Raw genomic sequence first — 15,057 nt, 5'->3', positions numbered from 1 at the left:
TAGAAAGATAGCAAGTAGTAACACGAGAATGATCGCTGAACGCTATCAGCCCAGGCGTGTAACGAGTTGAATGTAGAGAGGAATGTAGCCACCAAGCCAAAGACTGTGCTCCAGTAACGCCGTACAATGAAGGAAACCTGTCTTTGAACGCAGTTGGTGTAAGTAAGGAATGAAATGGGTATATAAAGCAATGAAAGCTACATGACGATGCAGCAGCAGCCCTTCTTCTCCTTGAGCTCCTCCTTCGGCTCCGGCACGCGAGTCACCTCAGGCTTTGGCTCGGCCGGGGCGATAGGAGGGGCCAGCTTTGGCGAAGGAGCACGCTCGGCACCTTGAGGTATTTTCGGTGTCAGGCTGTAGCCGCCTTCGTTGACCGGGGATTTGGCGGTGTTTGTGTCAACCTTCTCAAGCGATGCGGGTGAGTCCGGCTTTGTCGGGCTGGGAAGTGGCCAGGTCTCAGCCTCTCGGGCCTTCTCGATGGCGATGGGGTCAAGGTTGGCGAGCTGTGAGAGTCGCTTATCCCCCATGTCGTCGTCGTTCAACAACCGGAAGTCTTTGTCGTACATGGATCCAACCCTCCCTTGGTTCTCCCATTGTTCTTGTTGCATCCGCTTGGCATGGGTGGGGATAATCTGCTGGTCTGGAGGCAGACGCGGGTCGGGCTTGTACATGGACGCTATCCATGGAGCCTCGCCTTCCGGTCGGTGGCTGGTGGTAGGCCTAGTTGTGTTTGACCCGCCACTGGTACGTGGACGGTTTGGAGGCGAGTTGTTGGATGTTACCCGGGACCTAGGCTGTGTCTTCTGGGCACTGGTTTTGCGTGCTCCAGTAGCGTTCGTTTTGCCAGGCGTCTTGGCTTTCATAGGCGACTTCTGGGGCGATTTAGGCGGACTCCAGCTTCCGGTAGAGGTATTGCGCCTGTGGCTACCGTATGGAGGCGTCGTCTGCCGGCCATCGTCGACATCGTCGAGCAATGCTTGGCTGCCTACACTGCCACTCCGTACGCGTGCACCCATGGTAGCGATCGCGTCGCCGTTCCAGTTTCCACTGTTTCCTCTAGACCTTGGCAGCGGCGCGTCACGTTCTGCCATTGAAGCAGGTACAGGTATACCGCTCGTCTTGGGCAGAGGAATGCGAGACGTACTAGGCCTCACAGTGTGGTTTGTTCGCTGAGAAGATGGTTGGAACTCGGTTGTGCCGTCGGCCCCTGGGCTCCAGGCATGGTATTCCTCCGTCGCATCCTCATCCTCAGCTGGTATCGTGGATATGCGTTTGCGGGGCTCGGTTCGCTCTTCGCCGTTCTGCGTGTGGTCCGTGGATGCAGAGTTTGTGCGGTCTCGCGCACGTCGCGTGGCGCTTTGCGAGCGGCTGTTCGACCTGCTCGACCGTCCAACCCTGAAGCCTGCCTCCTCTAGTTCCCGAGTCTCAATCTCCTTAAGCTTGTCTCGGTGTATCCAGTGGTTTGCGTCATACTCGGGCTCTGTTGCACCGGGCTTGGTCGTCTTCTTCTTGGGCTTTCCCTTGACCGAAACGGGGCCCTTTTTGTTGTTGGTGTGACTCTTGTAGTACTCCAACACACTGTCCTGGTCGATGTTGCTGGCAATCATGTCTCCACTTTTCTTCTTGTGCAGTTCGTTCATGCGGTCAGGGACCAGCTGTGAGCGGTTCTGGTCCTGTGAGTCCCACGTGGGCGAGCGGACGGGCTTAACAAATCCGTTGGCTTGCGAAGTGAGGGGCTGTCGGGAACCGTGGGCGGGAGCACCGTATTCAGACATGTAGGGCTCCTGGTCGTATGACTGTCTCTGCACAATGGTCAGCACGCTACTACTCGCACATTGACATCACTGTAGGCAGGCCTTGAAATTGCACTGTGAGTGGGCGAACTTGGCGGTCAGATGCGCCATGGGGAGGGCCGCAGTAGTGCACCTAGTGTCCCAACGGAGTCGTGCCGGACCCAGATGACGCAGCTTTACAGAGACTAAACTTGGTACGTACCGAATCGTTCACAGGCACGGCAAAGTCCCACGATCCTCCTGCGCCGTGGGAACTACTGGGGGGCGTGAGTTGCTGGAGTGAAGCTGGCGTATGGCGGGATGATGCGAAAGTAGCCATGGACGGGGCTGCGAGGTGGCTGGGGACCAACCGATGACGTGCCGGAGACTATGAGGCGGTAGACAACTGCGGCGTAGGCGTACGAGACAGTCGACGTCGGGTGACGACGCAACCAGGAGTGTCGAGGGCGGAGAAGGGGCGATGCCGGGCAGAGACCGCGACCGCTGGCAGACTGCGGTGTACAAGTAGCCTTACGGTTGCAAGGTCCTTATTATAAAGCGCTGTAGCTATAAAAACAATGCCATGGGCGAGAAGGAGGCAAGGCGTCGGTGTGGGGACGCTGGTCGGAAGTTGTGAGGGGTGGTTTGCATGCGCGTGCAAGCAACTTCCCTGTCTGGTGAGGGTGTGGTGCTGGCGCGTGCGATCAGAAGGGAAGTGAAGGAGAATTACAATGAGAGACAAGCAAATATTAGCGATCGGAAACGCCGCCGCGCACGATGAGCCCAGCCACGGCAGTGACAATGATTCGTGAGAGAGTCGCGACGGGATGCAGGAGCCCTTGGAGAAGAGGATTTGGGAGCGTTGCGAGTCTTGCTGGGGAAGATGGTGATTCGCCCTTGGCTGCAGCCCGCTCGGGCCTCGTCTAATCTGCGCCGCGGCCAAAGAGGAATGGCTACATCATGGGTCCAACTCCTTAAACGCGGACGGCCTTGCTACATGCGCATGCAAAAAGCACTGAGTACCTGCATGTAGTTCGCGATTCTAGACATGCAGAGTCTTTTTCGCTGTTTGACCACGTCTCCATCGCCAACTCCCAAACACCTAGATACCACGCGACGGATAAACACTCGCAGGCAGCCATGAACCCAGTTTGATTGTTTCCCTGTTATGCACACAGCCTGAACAGTGCACAACTGTCTTGACAAGCTTCCGTCTCCCTGCGCCTTTCCCGTTCCTGACAAGATAGCCTCCGGCAACGGCCCACAGTCCGCCGTCATGGAGATCGGGCGTGGTCCAGAGGCGGTCAGCGGTTTAGGATTTGATCTAACGGCTAGCCCGAGGTATTCATCGAATGTCCAAACCTTCGCACGAGAAGGTTGTGGTGTAAGTTGGAGATCCCGGTTTGCGGGAAGAGGCTTGATCGATGCGACCCACTGTCAATACCCAACTGCCGGGTTGACGGCAGGAGCAAGGCTGATGAGCAGCTCAGATCTCATAAATGCGCCTGCTATGAACTTGTCCATCACCAGCCGAACGTCTCGTCGTACCAAAACACGTCGTGTCCCTTCTTAACCCAAATCTCAACGCTTCTCTTGAGATCGTCCGTCAGCCTCTTCGGCCCGCAGCAGATTACCGCCGTTTTCATACCCTTGCTAAACACCTCATCGACAACGTTACTCAGATCCGGCCTTCCGCTTCTGACAAGCATCCCCTTTCGCGGCTTCTCTATCTGCTCTTCCATGCTCAGCAGCTGCTCGTTCTCTTGCATCTCAATGCCCTCTCCATCCTCGTCGTCGTCAATGGCGAAGACGCCAGCCGCGCTCGCGTCAACTTGCATGTTGGGTCCCGAAGGTCGTGTAACGTAAACCTCGACATGTTGCGGGCCTTGTAATAAACCATGCTCGTTCGCATCGGCCGCTGCGTCATCTTCGTGTTCGTCATTCGGCGTGGAACTTGCAGGGAACGCCCACTGCGTTTCGGCCAGCTTCTGAACCGCCCAAATGCACCGGATCTGGGTACCTGCAGGTGTGGGGTCGTGCAAGTCGATGATGCTCCGATAGATGGGCATGATGAATGTTGCACCAACCCCGCCAGCTACCAAAAGGACTTTGTCAAAGTCTGATAAATCAGGTAGTCGGTTGGAGGCTCCGTATGGTCCTTCGAGGGAGAAAGGCAGTATGGGAATGTCACCGCCAGCTGTGGGTAGCATGGGCACATTGCTTCCCCCCTGTGACAAAGAGCGCGCCAGTTCTCCCAGATACTTGGTGTTGCCGTTGAGCGTCCTTGCAATGAGGAGTAGTTCTTTGTCTTTTGACGGGAGAGAAGCAACCGTGAAGGGGTTCGTCTTATTCGTCATAAGCCATTGGTCGTACCATGTGGGAGCCTTTCCTCTGATATGCGGTCTGCTGAGGTACACGTGCTGGCCAGGCTTCCAATTAAGCGCAGCGCTTTCTGCCGGCAGCGGGATGCGGACCTGGACGAGATTGGTGCCCGGCAGAAGTCTGAGAGTACCTTGGTACATCTTCAGACATACAGCTCGGGAAATGACATGTAATGCCTCTACCGCAAGAATCTCATAAACGTAGATGCGGATATGAGATACGTGCAGATACAGGGGCACGACGATGAAATTTGCAATAGCGATATGAGAGATGTAGAACACTCGATAGTTCTTGCGGCGTATGAATCCGAGGGCAGTCGTGGAGATGGTGGTGAAGAGGATGATGCTCACAAGGCCCCAAATGACGTCCCAGTCCTTAATGCGCTTTGCTAGAAACCCTGATAGAACAAAGAAGTTCAAATACAGGGCCGTATGCATTAGGAAAAGCAGGAATGTGATGCGTCCCAGGATCTGATGCGAGGCCTTGATTTGCTCGTGGGAAAGCCGTGTCAGCCATTGCACAGGACTCCATGGTGCTCGCACTGCCAGTAAGTAGTGAATTGGTAGCTGCGACGCGCCAACTTGTCCGAAACGCTTGGTGAGATGGAAATAGTCTACATATTGTCAGTAGTAGACGCGAACGTCGGAGATCTTAAGTCCATACCGTTCCCGGTGTGAGCAATGCAAAGATACAGCAACCACACTGTCCAGACGCTGGCTCCGATCCATTCTCCTCTTGTGCCCCAGTTCCAGCCCCGAATGACATCCTTTCGCATCCACCAGCTCATCCTGCTACATCCGGTCTGTATGCTTCGCAGCCATCCGAGCCTGTCCTTTGGCCGTTTGGTGAATGACGGTGATTTGGGCTGATCAATCTTCAAACCGGTTTTCATCACCCACGAAAAGGCGAAGCCAATCTGAAAGAGCGCAAATATGACCAGGACGGACCATTGTGCGACGAATCCGTACCATTCCAGATATTCCCGGCGTTGATGTTTCTGCTCGTCGTTCAGGCTTTCAAAGTAGTACCCAAGTGCCCAGTATTGATCTGTCTTGACCTCATGGTGGCCTTTATGACGCCGAAAGAGGTCCATCTCAAAGCCCCTTCTGGACTATCAATGCTGCGTATCGCGGATAAGAATAACCCTTGCAGTAGCTAAGCTTCACAGCGTACAAGTCCTCATCAAGAGGATCGAAAAGGTTTGCCTGCAGCGCAGATTATAGAACGAATGCGTAGCGACCGAAGGAAACAAGGCCAAGTGTTGGACGGTGATGTTGAGGAGTTGTGTTGTATACGTGTGCTTGTAACGGTGCAAGACTTGGATTCGGACTTTGCTGATGCAGGGCTGACGGCGCCAGTGATGCCGGCCAATCGAAACGTGCTCAAAGCACGAGCTGAACACGTTCCTTCTGCCGTCGCTCGCTTCTTGGACAAGCCGGTGAACACAGTCTTATAGAATGAGAGTCGAGCATCGACGAGAATGGGCGTAATTAGAGATGCGCGTTCCTGGGTCCTCAGCCAGTAGCGGTGCAGCAACCCCACCAGACATCCCGCCTGCAACCCTGCATGTGCATGCAGTGCATGTGGTACGTATCTGCAGTTGAAGCTGCATCTATATAGACACACAACTGGTAGACGCATATAACACCATGACCAACACTCCTTCCAAGACTCCGATCTGGCTCGACTGCGTGTGTATCCGCTCGCGCTTTCCTTATACGTAGTGCTGACCAAGGAAGGATACTGGGCATGATGTGAGTCTCCGATAAGCTCTCCCCCACACGCTGCTCATCACCACCCCAGGATGCCTACGCCCTCCTTCTCTGCGCGCACGACCCCAAAGTCGAGCTGCTTGGTGTGAGCACCGTCCATGGCAATGCTGCGCTCGACCAAACCACATACAACACTAGGGCAATCCTCGAGGCAATCGGAAGGCGCGACGTGAAGGTCTACTCGGGCGCTGCGAAGCCAATCATACGCGATGCTGTACATGCCGCTGACATTCACGGTATGCGCGACCCCATCAGTCCCCATGAGTGCGCGCTGACAAGAACAGGCGAGTCCGGCCTAGACGGCGTGACGCTGCTTCCCAAGCCCGTCGAACCAGCAGCTACCGATGTCGACCACCTCGAAGCCATGTACCGAGCGCTCATCGCTACCCCCCAGAATACCGCCTGGTTGGTCTCTACGGGCACCTTGACCAACATTGGTCTGCTATTCCAGAAATACACAGATCTAGCGGCTCATCTCAAAGGCCTGAGTATAATGGGCGGTGCAGTCGGTGGCGGCTTTACGGATGCGCCAATGGGCACAGTTCAAGGAGAAGGTGAACGATTTGGCAACTGGACACCCTATGCCGAGTTCAACGTATGCCACAATCTACATGCATGGTGTCATTCGACAAGCTAACGACCCCCGCAGATCTACGTAAAGACACCGACCCATCGCATGCTTGGAGAATGCTGACAACAATAGTGTGACCCCGAAGCATCTCACTTCATTTTCTCGCACCCCGTTCTCAAATCCAAGACGACGCTCATCCCTCTCGACCTGACGCATCAAGTCCTCGGTACGAAGAAAGTCCGCCAAACACAACTATATGGAGACGAGATATGGGATCAGTCAGTCTCAAAGAGTGACTACACACCCTCAGCTATGCGGGCCTTGTTCACCCAGATCATGTCGTTCTTCGCTGGCACGTACGCTGAGGTGTTCTCCATAACCGAAGGACCGCCGTTACACGATCCTCTCGCTGTAGCGGCTGCCTACAATCCTAGCATATTCGACGACAAGGGTGGCGAGCGCTTCCAAGTGGATATTGTCACGGAAGGCCTTCACTCGACAGACAAGTCAAAGGTTGGTGAACTTGGTAGAACAAAGGTCACGAAGCTACCGAACGGGGAAGGTGGCTGTCGTATACCTAGAGGCGTTAATCTTGATGACTTCTGGGGCAGCATCGAAAGTGCACTAAAACGTGCAGACGCCGTCAGCCCAATGCCCAAGATTTCTGAGAAAGAATTAGAGGAGGCCGGTGTTTTCAATGGAGTTGGAAAACTACAACGATGAGCGCCTAAGTGTACCACCGCGTAAGACTATGGTAGTCCAGGGAAAGGATAGAACGAGACAATACGAACATTTCAACTCCAGACACTGCGGGAGTCTGCCGGAGAATTCAGCCGTAACCAACGAACTTCCATTTAGCCTGATCTCAACATTCCGCGTACCTTGCAGTGCCGAGCCTGCTAATCGAAGGCCACAATTTTTACGACGGCCTGTACTGATATGACTCCACCAATTGGCGTCTACTGGCTCTATCCCACGTGCGCACAGGCCGTGTCGGGATCCAAACCAGTGGCATACCAAGCTCGGAATGAACACCACGAGATCCCGCGGTTAATCGCATCATGGTCCAGACAGCCAGGTCACCTTTCGCAATGCTAATACTCTCATGTTCGTGGGAACCCCATCATATCTCAGTACAATGTTAACTTTAGACGTTACATACAGTTCTGCAGACGAAGTCTGGCTACAACAGCGATGGTAGAAATCTCCAATGCATACAATGGTATACGAGCATGAACGATACCAAGCCCGGGTCTCTACAGGCCGTCTCGGAATCGGACCGCATGCTGAGCTGTACAGAGCCATATGGCAATCTCGAATGCGGGGAACACCCGAAGAAGATGTGATATGCACTTCACTTCCATATAACATATGCTACGCCTTCCAACTGTAGACTCACCATCACCACGAAGATGAAGTCCTCCGTTTTCCAGCTGCTCCTTCCGCTCGTGCTCGCCTCCCCAACTCCGGCCCCCATATACCCACACCCCAAACAGGGTTCCAATCCCAAACTTGCTCCAGGTCTCGGCGATCTCGCAAAGAAGGCTGGACTAAAGTATTTCGGCACCGCCATTGACAACGTCGTCCTCGATAACGACGAGTACACCTCGATAGCCTTCAACCGCTCCGAATTCAACCAAGTCACCCCATCCAACGGCCAAAAATGGATACATACAGAGCCCCAACGCAACGTCTTCAACTGGACGCTTGGCGACGAGATCGTCGATCCGAGCAAAGATGCGCACCAAATGCGGCGCTGCCATACCTTCCTCTGGCACCAGCAACTCCCCGACTGGGTGAACAACGGCAACTGGACCAAAACTAGTCTCCTCTCCGTCCTAGAAACACACATAAAAACGGTCGCAGACTACTACTGGAACGACTGCTACGCCTGGGATGTTGTAAACGAAGCATTCGAAGACGACGGCACGCTGCGCAAGTCCATCTGGCTCGATGTCATTGGCCCCGAGTACATTGAACATACGTTCCGCTTTGCAAGAAAGTACACAAGTCCAGGCACAAAACTGTACTACAACGACTACGGAATTGAGAGGGTAAACAACAAGAGTCTGGCTGTTGCACGCATGATCAGCGAGTATCAACGGGCTGATGTGCCAATTGACGGTGTAGGATTACAGGCGCATTTCACAGTGGGCAGAGCGCCAACTTATGATGATGTTCGGGCTTCGCAGCAGCAGTTCTCTGCGTTGGGTCTGGAGACAGCGTTGACGGAGTTGGATGTTCGGATCGGGCTGCCCGACAATGCGAACAAGACGGCTGCGCAGGCGGCCATCTATGCGGACTCAGTGCGCGCGTGTGTTGATGAGGAGAGCTGTGTTGGAGTTACTGTCTGGGACTTTTGGGATCCGGTTAGTTGGGTGCCGGAGTCTTTCCCGGGTAATGGGAATGCTTGCTTGTGGGATGAGAATCTGGAGAGGAAGCCGGCGTATTATGCTATTGCTGATATGCTGAGGGAGGCGGCGGCGAAGAGGGCATGAGCTGGGAGGTATCTGCCTCAGAGTCTAAGAGGATATGCATTGTAGACTCATCGTTACAGCAGTATTCTGTCTTGCGAAATTTTGCGGGTTGCAAGTTACGTGCCGCATTCTTACATGTCTATGGGCTTCTTGAACAAGTAGGATTTTACCTAGGCGCTGCAAGGAATGCGCAGCATGCCACGTGGATTCTCAACAAAAATGCCTCTATCAACCCTTGCATATCAGTATGGTGAAATCCTTGAATATAGAGTGAGGCAAGTCTCATGCTTGTGTAGCTTGAGCTGATGCGAAAAAAAGATGAGCCTTGCAATAAGGTAAAAGCTAGGAAAAAGCCATGTATTTTCATTGAGTTTTTATTGCACGTGAATGTCATCTGCATTGGTTTGGCGGTTTGTAAGACAGCATTAAGACAATCTTGAAATCTAGTCTCAACGTGATCATCGATGAACTGCTGATAACGAAGATAGTTGTGGAGGAGGAAGTACCTGTTGGGGCTTGGCGACTGAGAATCAAGAATTCCGCTCTGCCGTACTCTTGGTGTTCGTGCGGGACGAGAACGCGGATGCATCGGCAGACAGGCACAGAGCCTGATGGGTGCTAAGACCTGTCTCCTATCTTCCAAGGCCCTCCGCTGATCTTGGATGACGGCGCAGAGGCGTGGCGTCCGTCATGGTGCAGATAGGAGACACGTGTGGCGGTGCTGTGGCTTGCTGGTTCGTCAACTGCGACGCGCATTCTGGCTGCTCAGGCACGGTGTTACAGGCAACTGATTGCATGCATCATACTTGATGTGTGTACACGCGTCTCCTGCTTGGTAGATGCATGATGTTACAGAGAGATCGGAACTAAGTCATTCGAGGCGGTGATGTGTATGTGGTTAGATGCGCTGGTTCATTAGAAACGAAGAAGGCCCGGTCTCGACGTATCACCGAGAGTACTGAGATGCACGAAGAACCCAGCTTTCCTTGTTCAGATTCAATCAAGTAAAAGTTACGTCGAAGAACGTAGACGTATGCAGTTCCCGTTTCGTTCCAGATGCACCTCGTGAGTTCGATGCAGCAACGTCTCATGCAAGATCTGCCGAACCTAGAATTGGTATGCTAAGACGTGATACAAGCCATGCAGGCGTTCGCAGTTCGCGCGATGGCTGTCATGCCCCTGAAGTACGGAGATCGAAATCCGGCTATGTTTAGAGAGAAGCAATGTGTGAGCCGCTAATAGAACGTAAAATACCGCAAGGCTGCTCTGGTCAGCCTCCTGGGACCGGTGCGACTTACTACGAGCAAACTACGCACGCGGTAGGTGTGATTGCTCCGCAAGGCCATACCTCCTGCCTCGTAAGCGTGCATAGCCTCAATGTGATAATCGCTCAATTCTTGGCCTACTTGCTGGGCACTTGGCGAAGAGCCAAGAGTGGAAACGTGGATGCGTGGACATCCCGCCCAAAGCTGGCGACCGTTTGAGACATGGAAACCCGGAGCCATTCAGGGGACCTTTTCGAGGGCCTCAACGTGTTGGAAGTGTACTATATGCTCAGGGAATGTCAAGGGGAGGTGGTTGCAACAGAGTTCATCTACATACGGCCGGCGCGACTACAAGGTTGACAGGCTGGTATATTGACATTTGCGCCGAAGATCGAGATCATGCTGAATGATTCTACAGGCGTGTACATGATCTGGTGTGCCGTAAACATCTTGTTGAGATGAGGGGCATTTGGCAAGCATCGATGGCCCACTGCGTAGAATGCGAGTGCGACAGGCCATTCGCCCGAGCCGGGAAGTCAGCAAGGCATCCGATGGGCAGTCGGGCGGCTCTGTAATCCAAGTAATTCAAGGTATGTGGTATAGCCAGCCAACCAGCCACAGCTGTCGCCACCAGTGATGATGGGATGGCGTGACAGGAGCATGGGATCGCAGCGAAAACTGGAGTAGATTGGATGCCAATACTTCCCGCTGCTGCTCATAAGCCAAGGGCACCAAGAATTCCGCATTTTGATTGCTGTTTCGGTTGTGTCGCTTCTGTGTGAGGGGTCGAGCGTGCGGCAAGGCACCCACCGGCGCGCACAACAACGCCCATGGCCCTGCTTGTGCGTGGTGTCTCTGGATGCGCCGACCAGATACCCCGCGAAAACAGGGAGCGCGTACGTGAATCTGGGTCGCATGTAGTCATTTGCGAGTGACGGATGTCGGCGAAGCCATCGCGTTCGGCCAAGACGAGGGCCAAGGCGCCAGTGAGCACGAGAGTGGGGCGGCTGAGCAGGCAAGGCCGAATCACAGGACGTCTGCGCCCACCCTACACGGACCATGCCTGCCCTGGCCTAGTCCGGCAGTGCCTCGCTCATGGGCCGCGCCAGTTTCTCTTTCTCTGGGCGAATCTTCGCCCGCTCCGTTCCGCTGGTAAAAGCTGCCAACTGCCCCCGAGAACCTCTGGGCGCCCTCTCCTCTGACTTTGCTCCACGACCCCAGACTGCCCCTTCCTTACCGTAGCTTAACTTTGCGATAACTGTCATCGCTCTGCGCGGTTTTGACTCTCTCACCCACATTTCACCCTCACCATTGTTGGTAACTGCCAGCACCTTCGCCAAGACGATGAGCGAGGTTCAGAATACAGTGCCCGCAGCGGCCACGACTCCTCAACAGCAGCCCCAGGGCACCCCCATCCAGCAGAATGCCCCAACTCCCGCCTCAGTCTCTGCAGGCTCGGGCGACCAGCTTACCTGCCAGTGGCAGAACTGCGGCGACCGTCTTCCCTCTGCTGAGCAGCTCTATGTAAGTTCTTCGCCAAGTGTGCTTAGCGACGGCTGCATACCGCGCCGCGACGCGTAGAACACTGCCATTACTCGTCTTTACAGCTCGCTGACTTGCGTGCAGGACCACGTCTGTGAGCGCCATGTTGGTCGCAAGAGCACCAACAACCTGAATTTGACCTGCCAGTGGGGTAACTGCCGCACCACCACGGTCAAGCGCGACCACATCACTTCCCACATTCGCGTGCACGTGCCGTTGAAGCCGCATAAGTGCGATTTCTGCGGTAAGGCGTTCAAGCGTCCTCAGGATCTGAAGAAGCACGTAAAGACGCACGCCGACGATTCCGTGCTACTCCGCTCCCCAGAGCCCAACCGAGGCGGTCCCCACGGCGCCCAAGGCTACCCGGGCCAAAACGGCAAGCGTAAGTACTCCTCACATGACTTGGTCGATCTCAACTTCGATCCAAGTCCACTACCCAACCTCGATCATTATCTAACAGAACATACAGTTGTCGCTGACTTGCAGGCGCTTGCTGCCACAGCGAGTGGATACCAATATCCTGATGGTGCCCTCGGCCCCAACGGAGGTTACGGCCAGCAACACCCAGGTGGTGCCCCAGCCGGATTCTACGGAGGCCCACCCCAGAACTCCGCCTATGGCCCTGTCTACTATGCTGTGAACCAATCGCAACAGCTCAACAACGACTACGAAATCAGGAAGCGCGCCGCGTATGATGCGCTCAACGAGTTCTTCGGAGACGCCAAGCGTCGCGCCATTGACCCAACCACCTACTATGATGTCGGCCAACGGCTCATGGGCCTCCAAGGTGTTCAGCTTCCCGTCCTTGGTGGCGGTGGAGGCGGCTACCAGGGCCAGGGCATGTCTGAGTATGGCCACGGCGGCTCAATGGTTGCTCAAGCACAGCATCCACCCATGCACCACCCCTACTCTCTGCCGCTTCCCAACCTCAGGACCAAGAGCGATCTCTTGAACATTGACCAATTCTTGGAGCAACTACAAAGCACCGTCTACGAGAACCCCAACCACGCTGCGGCTGCTGGTGTGGCCCACCCCGGACACTACGTTCCTACCGGCGTTGGCTACCGCTCCAGCAACTCGCCACCTGGCCTTTCGTCTAGCCACTCCCAGTCGTCTCACGCCACTGCCATCGGATCCACCAGCGCTGAGACCCCTGCTCTGACACCAGCATCCAGCGTACTGTCATACGGATCCCAGCACTCTCCTGGTGCGCAGCACTCTAACAACGGTGTTTCTCCTACATCAAGGAGTTCGATTGGTAGCATGTACCCTACGCTACCATCTGTCAGCGCGATGTCGGACATGTCAGCTGCTGCGCCATCTTCTGGACTTGCACCAGCGTTTGATTCCGATGGCCGTCGCCGCTTCTCTGGTAACCTCCTCCAGAAGGCCGCTCCGGACCGGTCAGAGCACGACTCCATGGATATGTCAAGCGACGGTGCGTCGCCCAAGGATCGCCGTGATTCTGAGCAAAACAGTCTTCACCATGACGTTAACCAGTTGGCTATCCACTCGCCCAAGGTTGACCCTGCTCTTCGCTCACCAAGCATTGCGTCGTCAAACAACACAGAACAAGGCGATCAGTCTCAGCAATCCTGGGTTGAGAACATCCGAGTCATTGAGAGGCTCAGGGCGTACCTCAAAGACAGACTCGAGTCGCATGACTTCTCTGACGATGAGGAAGACGTCAAGCACGATCTCGAGCGCCGCATGAGCGACGACGATGCACACAACCTCTACCCCGTACTGCGCGCTGTACAAGAGGGCCGAGAGTAGTGTTTCTCTTCTTGGGCGGGTTCAAGATGCTTTATGGAGTTTAGAAGGGGATGATGGCGTCAAGGAGTTAACCAGGCTTGGTGGCATCATCAGGGACGATGGCCAATAACTGTTTCGATCGGTATAGCGATGTCTTGTTATGTTCTTTCACGACTGCCTTTAGGGAATAGGCCCTCCAGTAGCATGTTCAGCTTTCCACTTGTTAGTAGCAGTGCGCGAATATCACGATTATTCAAAGTTTCAACTCGAGGATTACATGACATGTATGTGATTGACTGACATTTGAGCAGTCGTCGCGCAACTAATATGCAGACCTTGAAGCATGTGTAGAAGATCATCATACCCAAGTCGTCTTTCAAGACGGTGGCATCTGCTTGGCAGCCCGCGTTATCAATTTGCCAAGCTTATGACCAATTCCGACCCCACACTGAATCTCGTAGATCGTCGTTTAGACAAGCCTTTCCCCACGTTCCTATCAATCCAGAACATTGGGCGCGGATTGATATGGGTTCGCATGACCCACTCGGAGCTGCGTACCACATGTGCATGTAGCAACGCCCAACCTCTCCATTCATCTTCGCGTTTGATCATCTCTCTGGTTCAACATTGATAGCTCTTGTGCACCTACGCTCAATACAGCAAACTCCAAATCGAGGCTATAAGCCAATACTGTGAGCATCCGATCACGATGGCGTACGGACGCGGCGGTGCAGGCAATTACTACGCGGCGCAGGAGCAAAGTAAGAAGGTTGCCGAAGTGAGTCGATAATGATCACGCATTCTTAATCCTCTATGTTCTTAGGTATGCTCACCGTCAACACAGGACGTCGAAGCCAACCGCTCTTCCACCATTGCCGCTGCGCAACCTTCACGCGACCCTCCACAAGTACAGCCCTCCAATGCGTCGCAAGACTACGCACACATGGGTCGTGGTGGTGCCGGGAACTGGTACCAGCCCACCGAACTCCAGAAAGAGGGCACCTTTACTCAGGCTGCTGACGCAACTGCTATTCCCACATCATCGAAGCCACAAGTTAGCACGCCGTGGCATCCAGAAGGCCAGGAACTTCCTGTTGCGAGAAGTGGGAGGGGTGGCGCTGGTAACTTTGTATGGAAAAGTGAGGAACAAACGAAGCGACAGGTCCAAGATGAAGAAAAGAGAATTGAGGGGCTGAGGAACGAAGTGGAAAGAAGTGTTGAGGCTGGCTTGGCGAAACCGCCTGGCGCACTGCTTGGAAAGGAAACGCAGAAGGGCTGGTGAGCTGTGGACTAGTATCCGGTAGAATATGCGCGAAGTCAGTGCAGGGTGATTTTGACATTAATGTGGAAAACATTCTATCGCGAAACAACGAAGCTCTGTCTTGTGCGCTGTGCGCCAGTTGTGCCTCACTGCAGCACGTCAACCTAGGAGCCCTGGAGAAACCTGAACATCCTAGACCCTACATTAAGGCTAGCTTACCCACTTCCCATGTCTATATCTCAATATAGTCTGCAGTCTCC

The 15,057-nt window shown here is 54.3% G+C and overlaps 6 protein-coding genes across 6 annotated transcripts; 4 read left to right on the top strand and 2 right to left on the bottom strand.

Moving 5' to 3' along the window:
* Positions 1-197: 197 nt before the first annotated feature.
* On the bottom strand, positions 198-2,112 carry J4E86_001935 (uncharacterized protein; the record flags this gene model as incomplete). Its single annotated transcript, XM_051442498.1, has 2 exons — positions 198-1,802; positions 1,996-2,112. 2 exons carry the CDS (start codon positions 2,110-2,112, stop codon positions 198-200), a joined length of 1,722 nt encoding a protein of 573 aa, XP_051306086.1.
* Positions 2,113-3,295: 1,183 nt separating this feature from the next.
* On the bottom strand, positions 3,296-5,247 carry J4E86_001934 (uncharacterized protein; the record flags this gene model as incomplete). The annotated part of the gene is made up of 2 exons (XM_051442497.1): positions 3,296-4,767; positions 4,818-5,247. 2 exons carry the CDS (start codon positions 5,245-5,247, stop codon positions 3,296-3,298), a joined length of 1,902 nt encoding a protein of 633 aa, XP_051306085.1.
* A 556-nt stretch (positions 5,248-5,803) lies between these two features.
* J4E86_001933 (uncharacterized protein) lies at positions 5,804-7,220 on the top strand (the record flags this gene model as incomplete). The annotated part of the gene is made up of 4 exons (XM_051442496.1): positions 5,804-5,845; positions 5,958-6,162; positions 6,211-6,521; positions 6,630-7,220. The coding sequence occupies 4 exons, from the start codon at positions 5,804-5,806 to the stop codon at positions 7,218-7,220; spliced, it is 1,149 nt and encodes a 382-aa protein (XP_051306084.1).
* Positions 7,221-7,909: 689 nt separating this feature from the next.
* J4E86_001932 (uncharacterized protein) lies at positions 7,910-8,995 on the top strand (the record flags this gene model as incomplete). The annotated part of the gene is made up of 1 exon (XM_051442495.1): positions 7,910-8,995. The coding sequence occupies one exon, from the start codon at positions 7,910-7,912 to the stop codon at positions 8,993-8,995; it is 1,086 nt and encodes a 361-aa protein (XP_051306083.1).
* Positions 8,996-11,583: 2,588 nt separating this feature from the next.
* J4E86_001931 (uncharacterized protein) lies at positions 11,584-13,557 on the top strand (the record flags this gene model as incomplete). Its single annotated transcript, XM_051442494.1, has 3 exons — positions 11,584-11,763; positions 11,866-12,163; positions 12,251-13,557. The coding sequence occupies 3 exons, from the start codon at positions 11,584-11,586 to the stop codon at positions 13,555-13,557; spliced, it is 1,785 nt and encodes a 594-aa protein (XP_051306082.1).
* A 688-nt stretch (positions 13,558-14,245) lies between these two features.
* Positions 14,246-14,818, top strand: J4E86_001930 (uncharacterized protein; the record flags this gene model as incomplete). Its single annotated transcript, XM_051442493.1, has 2 exons — positions 14,246-14,314; positions 14,381-14,818. The coding sequence occupies 2 exons, from the start codon at positions 14,246-14,248 to the stop codon at positions 14,816-14,818; spliced, it is 507 nt and encodes a 168-aa protein (XP_051306081.1).
* Positions 14,819-15,057: the final 239 nt, after the last annotated feature.

This window comes from Alternaria arbusti (assembly GCF_024043155.1).
Source record: "Alternaria arbusti strain BMP 1465 chromosome Unknown scaffold_2, whole genome shotgun sequence".
Classification (NCBI taxonomy): Eukaryota; Fungi; Ascomycota; class Dothideomycetes; order Pleosporales; family Pleosporaceae; genus Alternaria; species Alternaria arbusti.
This window is presented reverse-complemented; position numbering and strand designations above follow the sequence as displayed.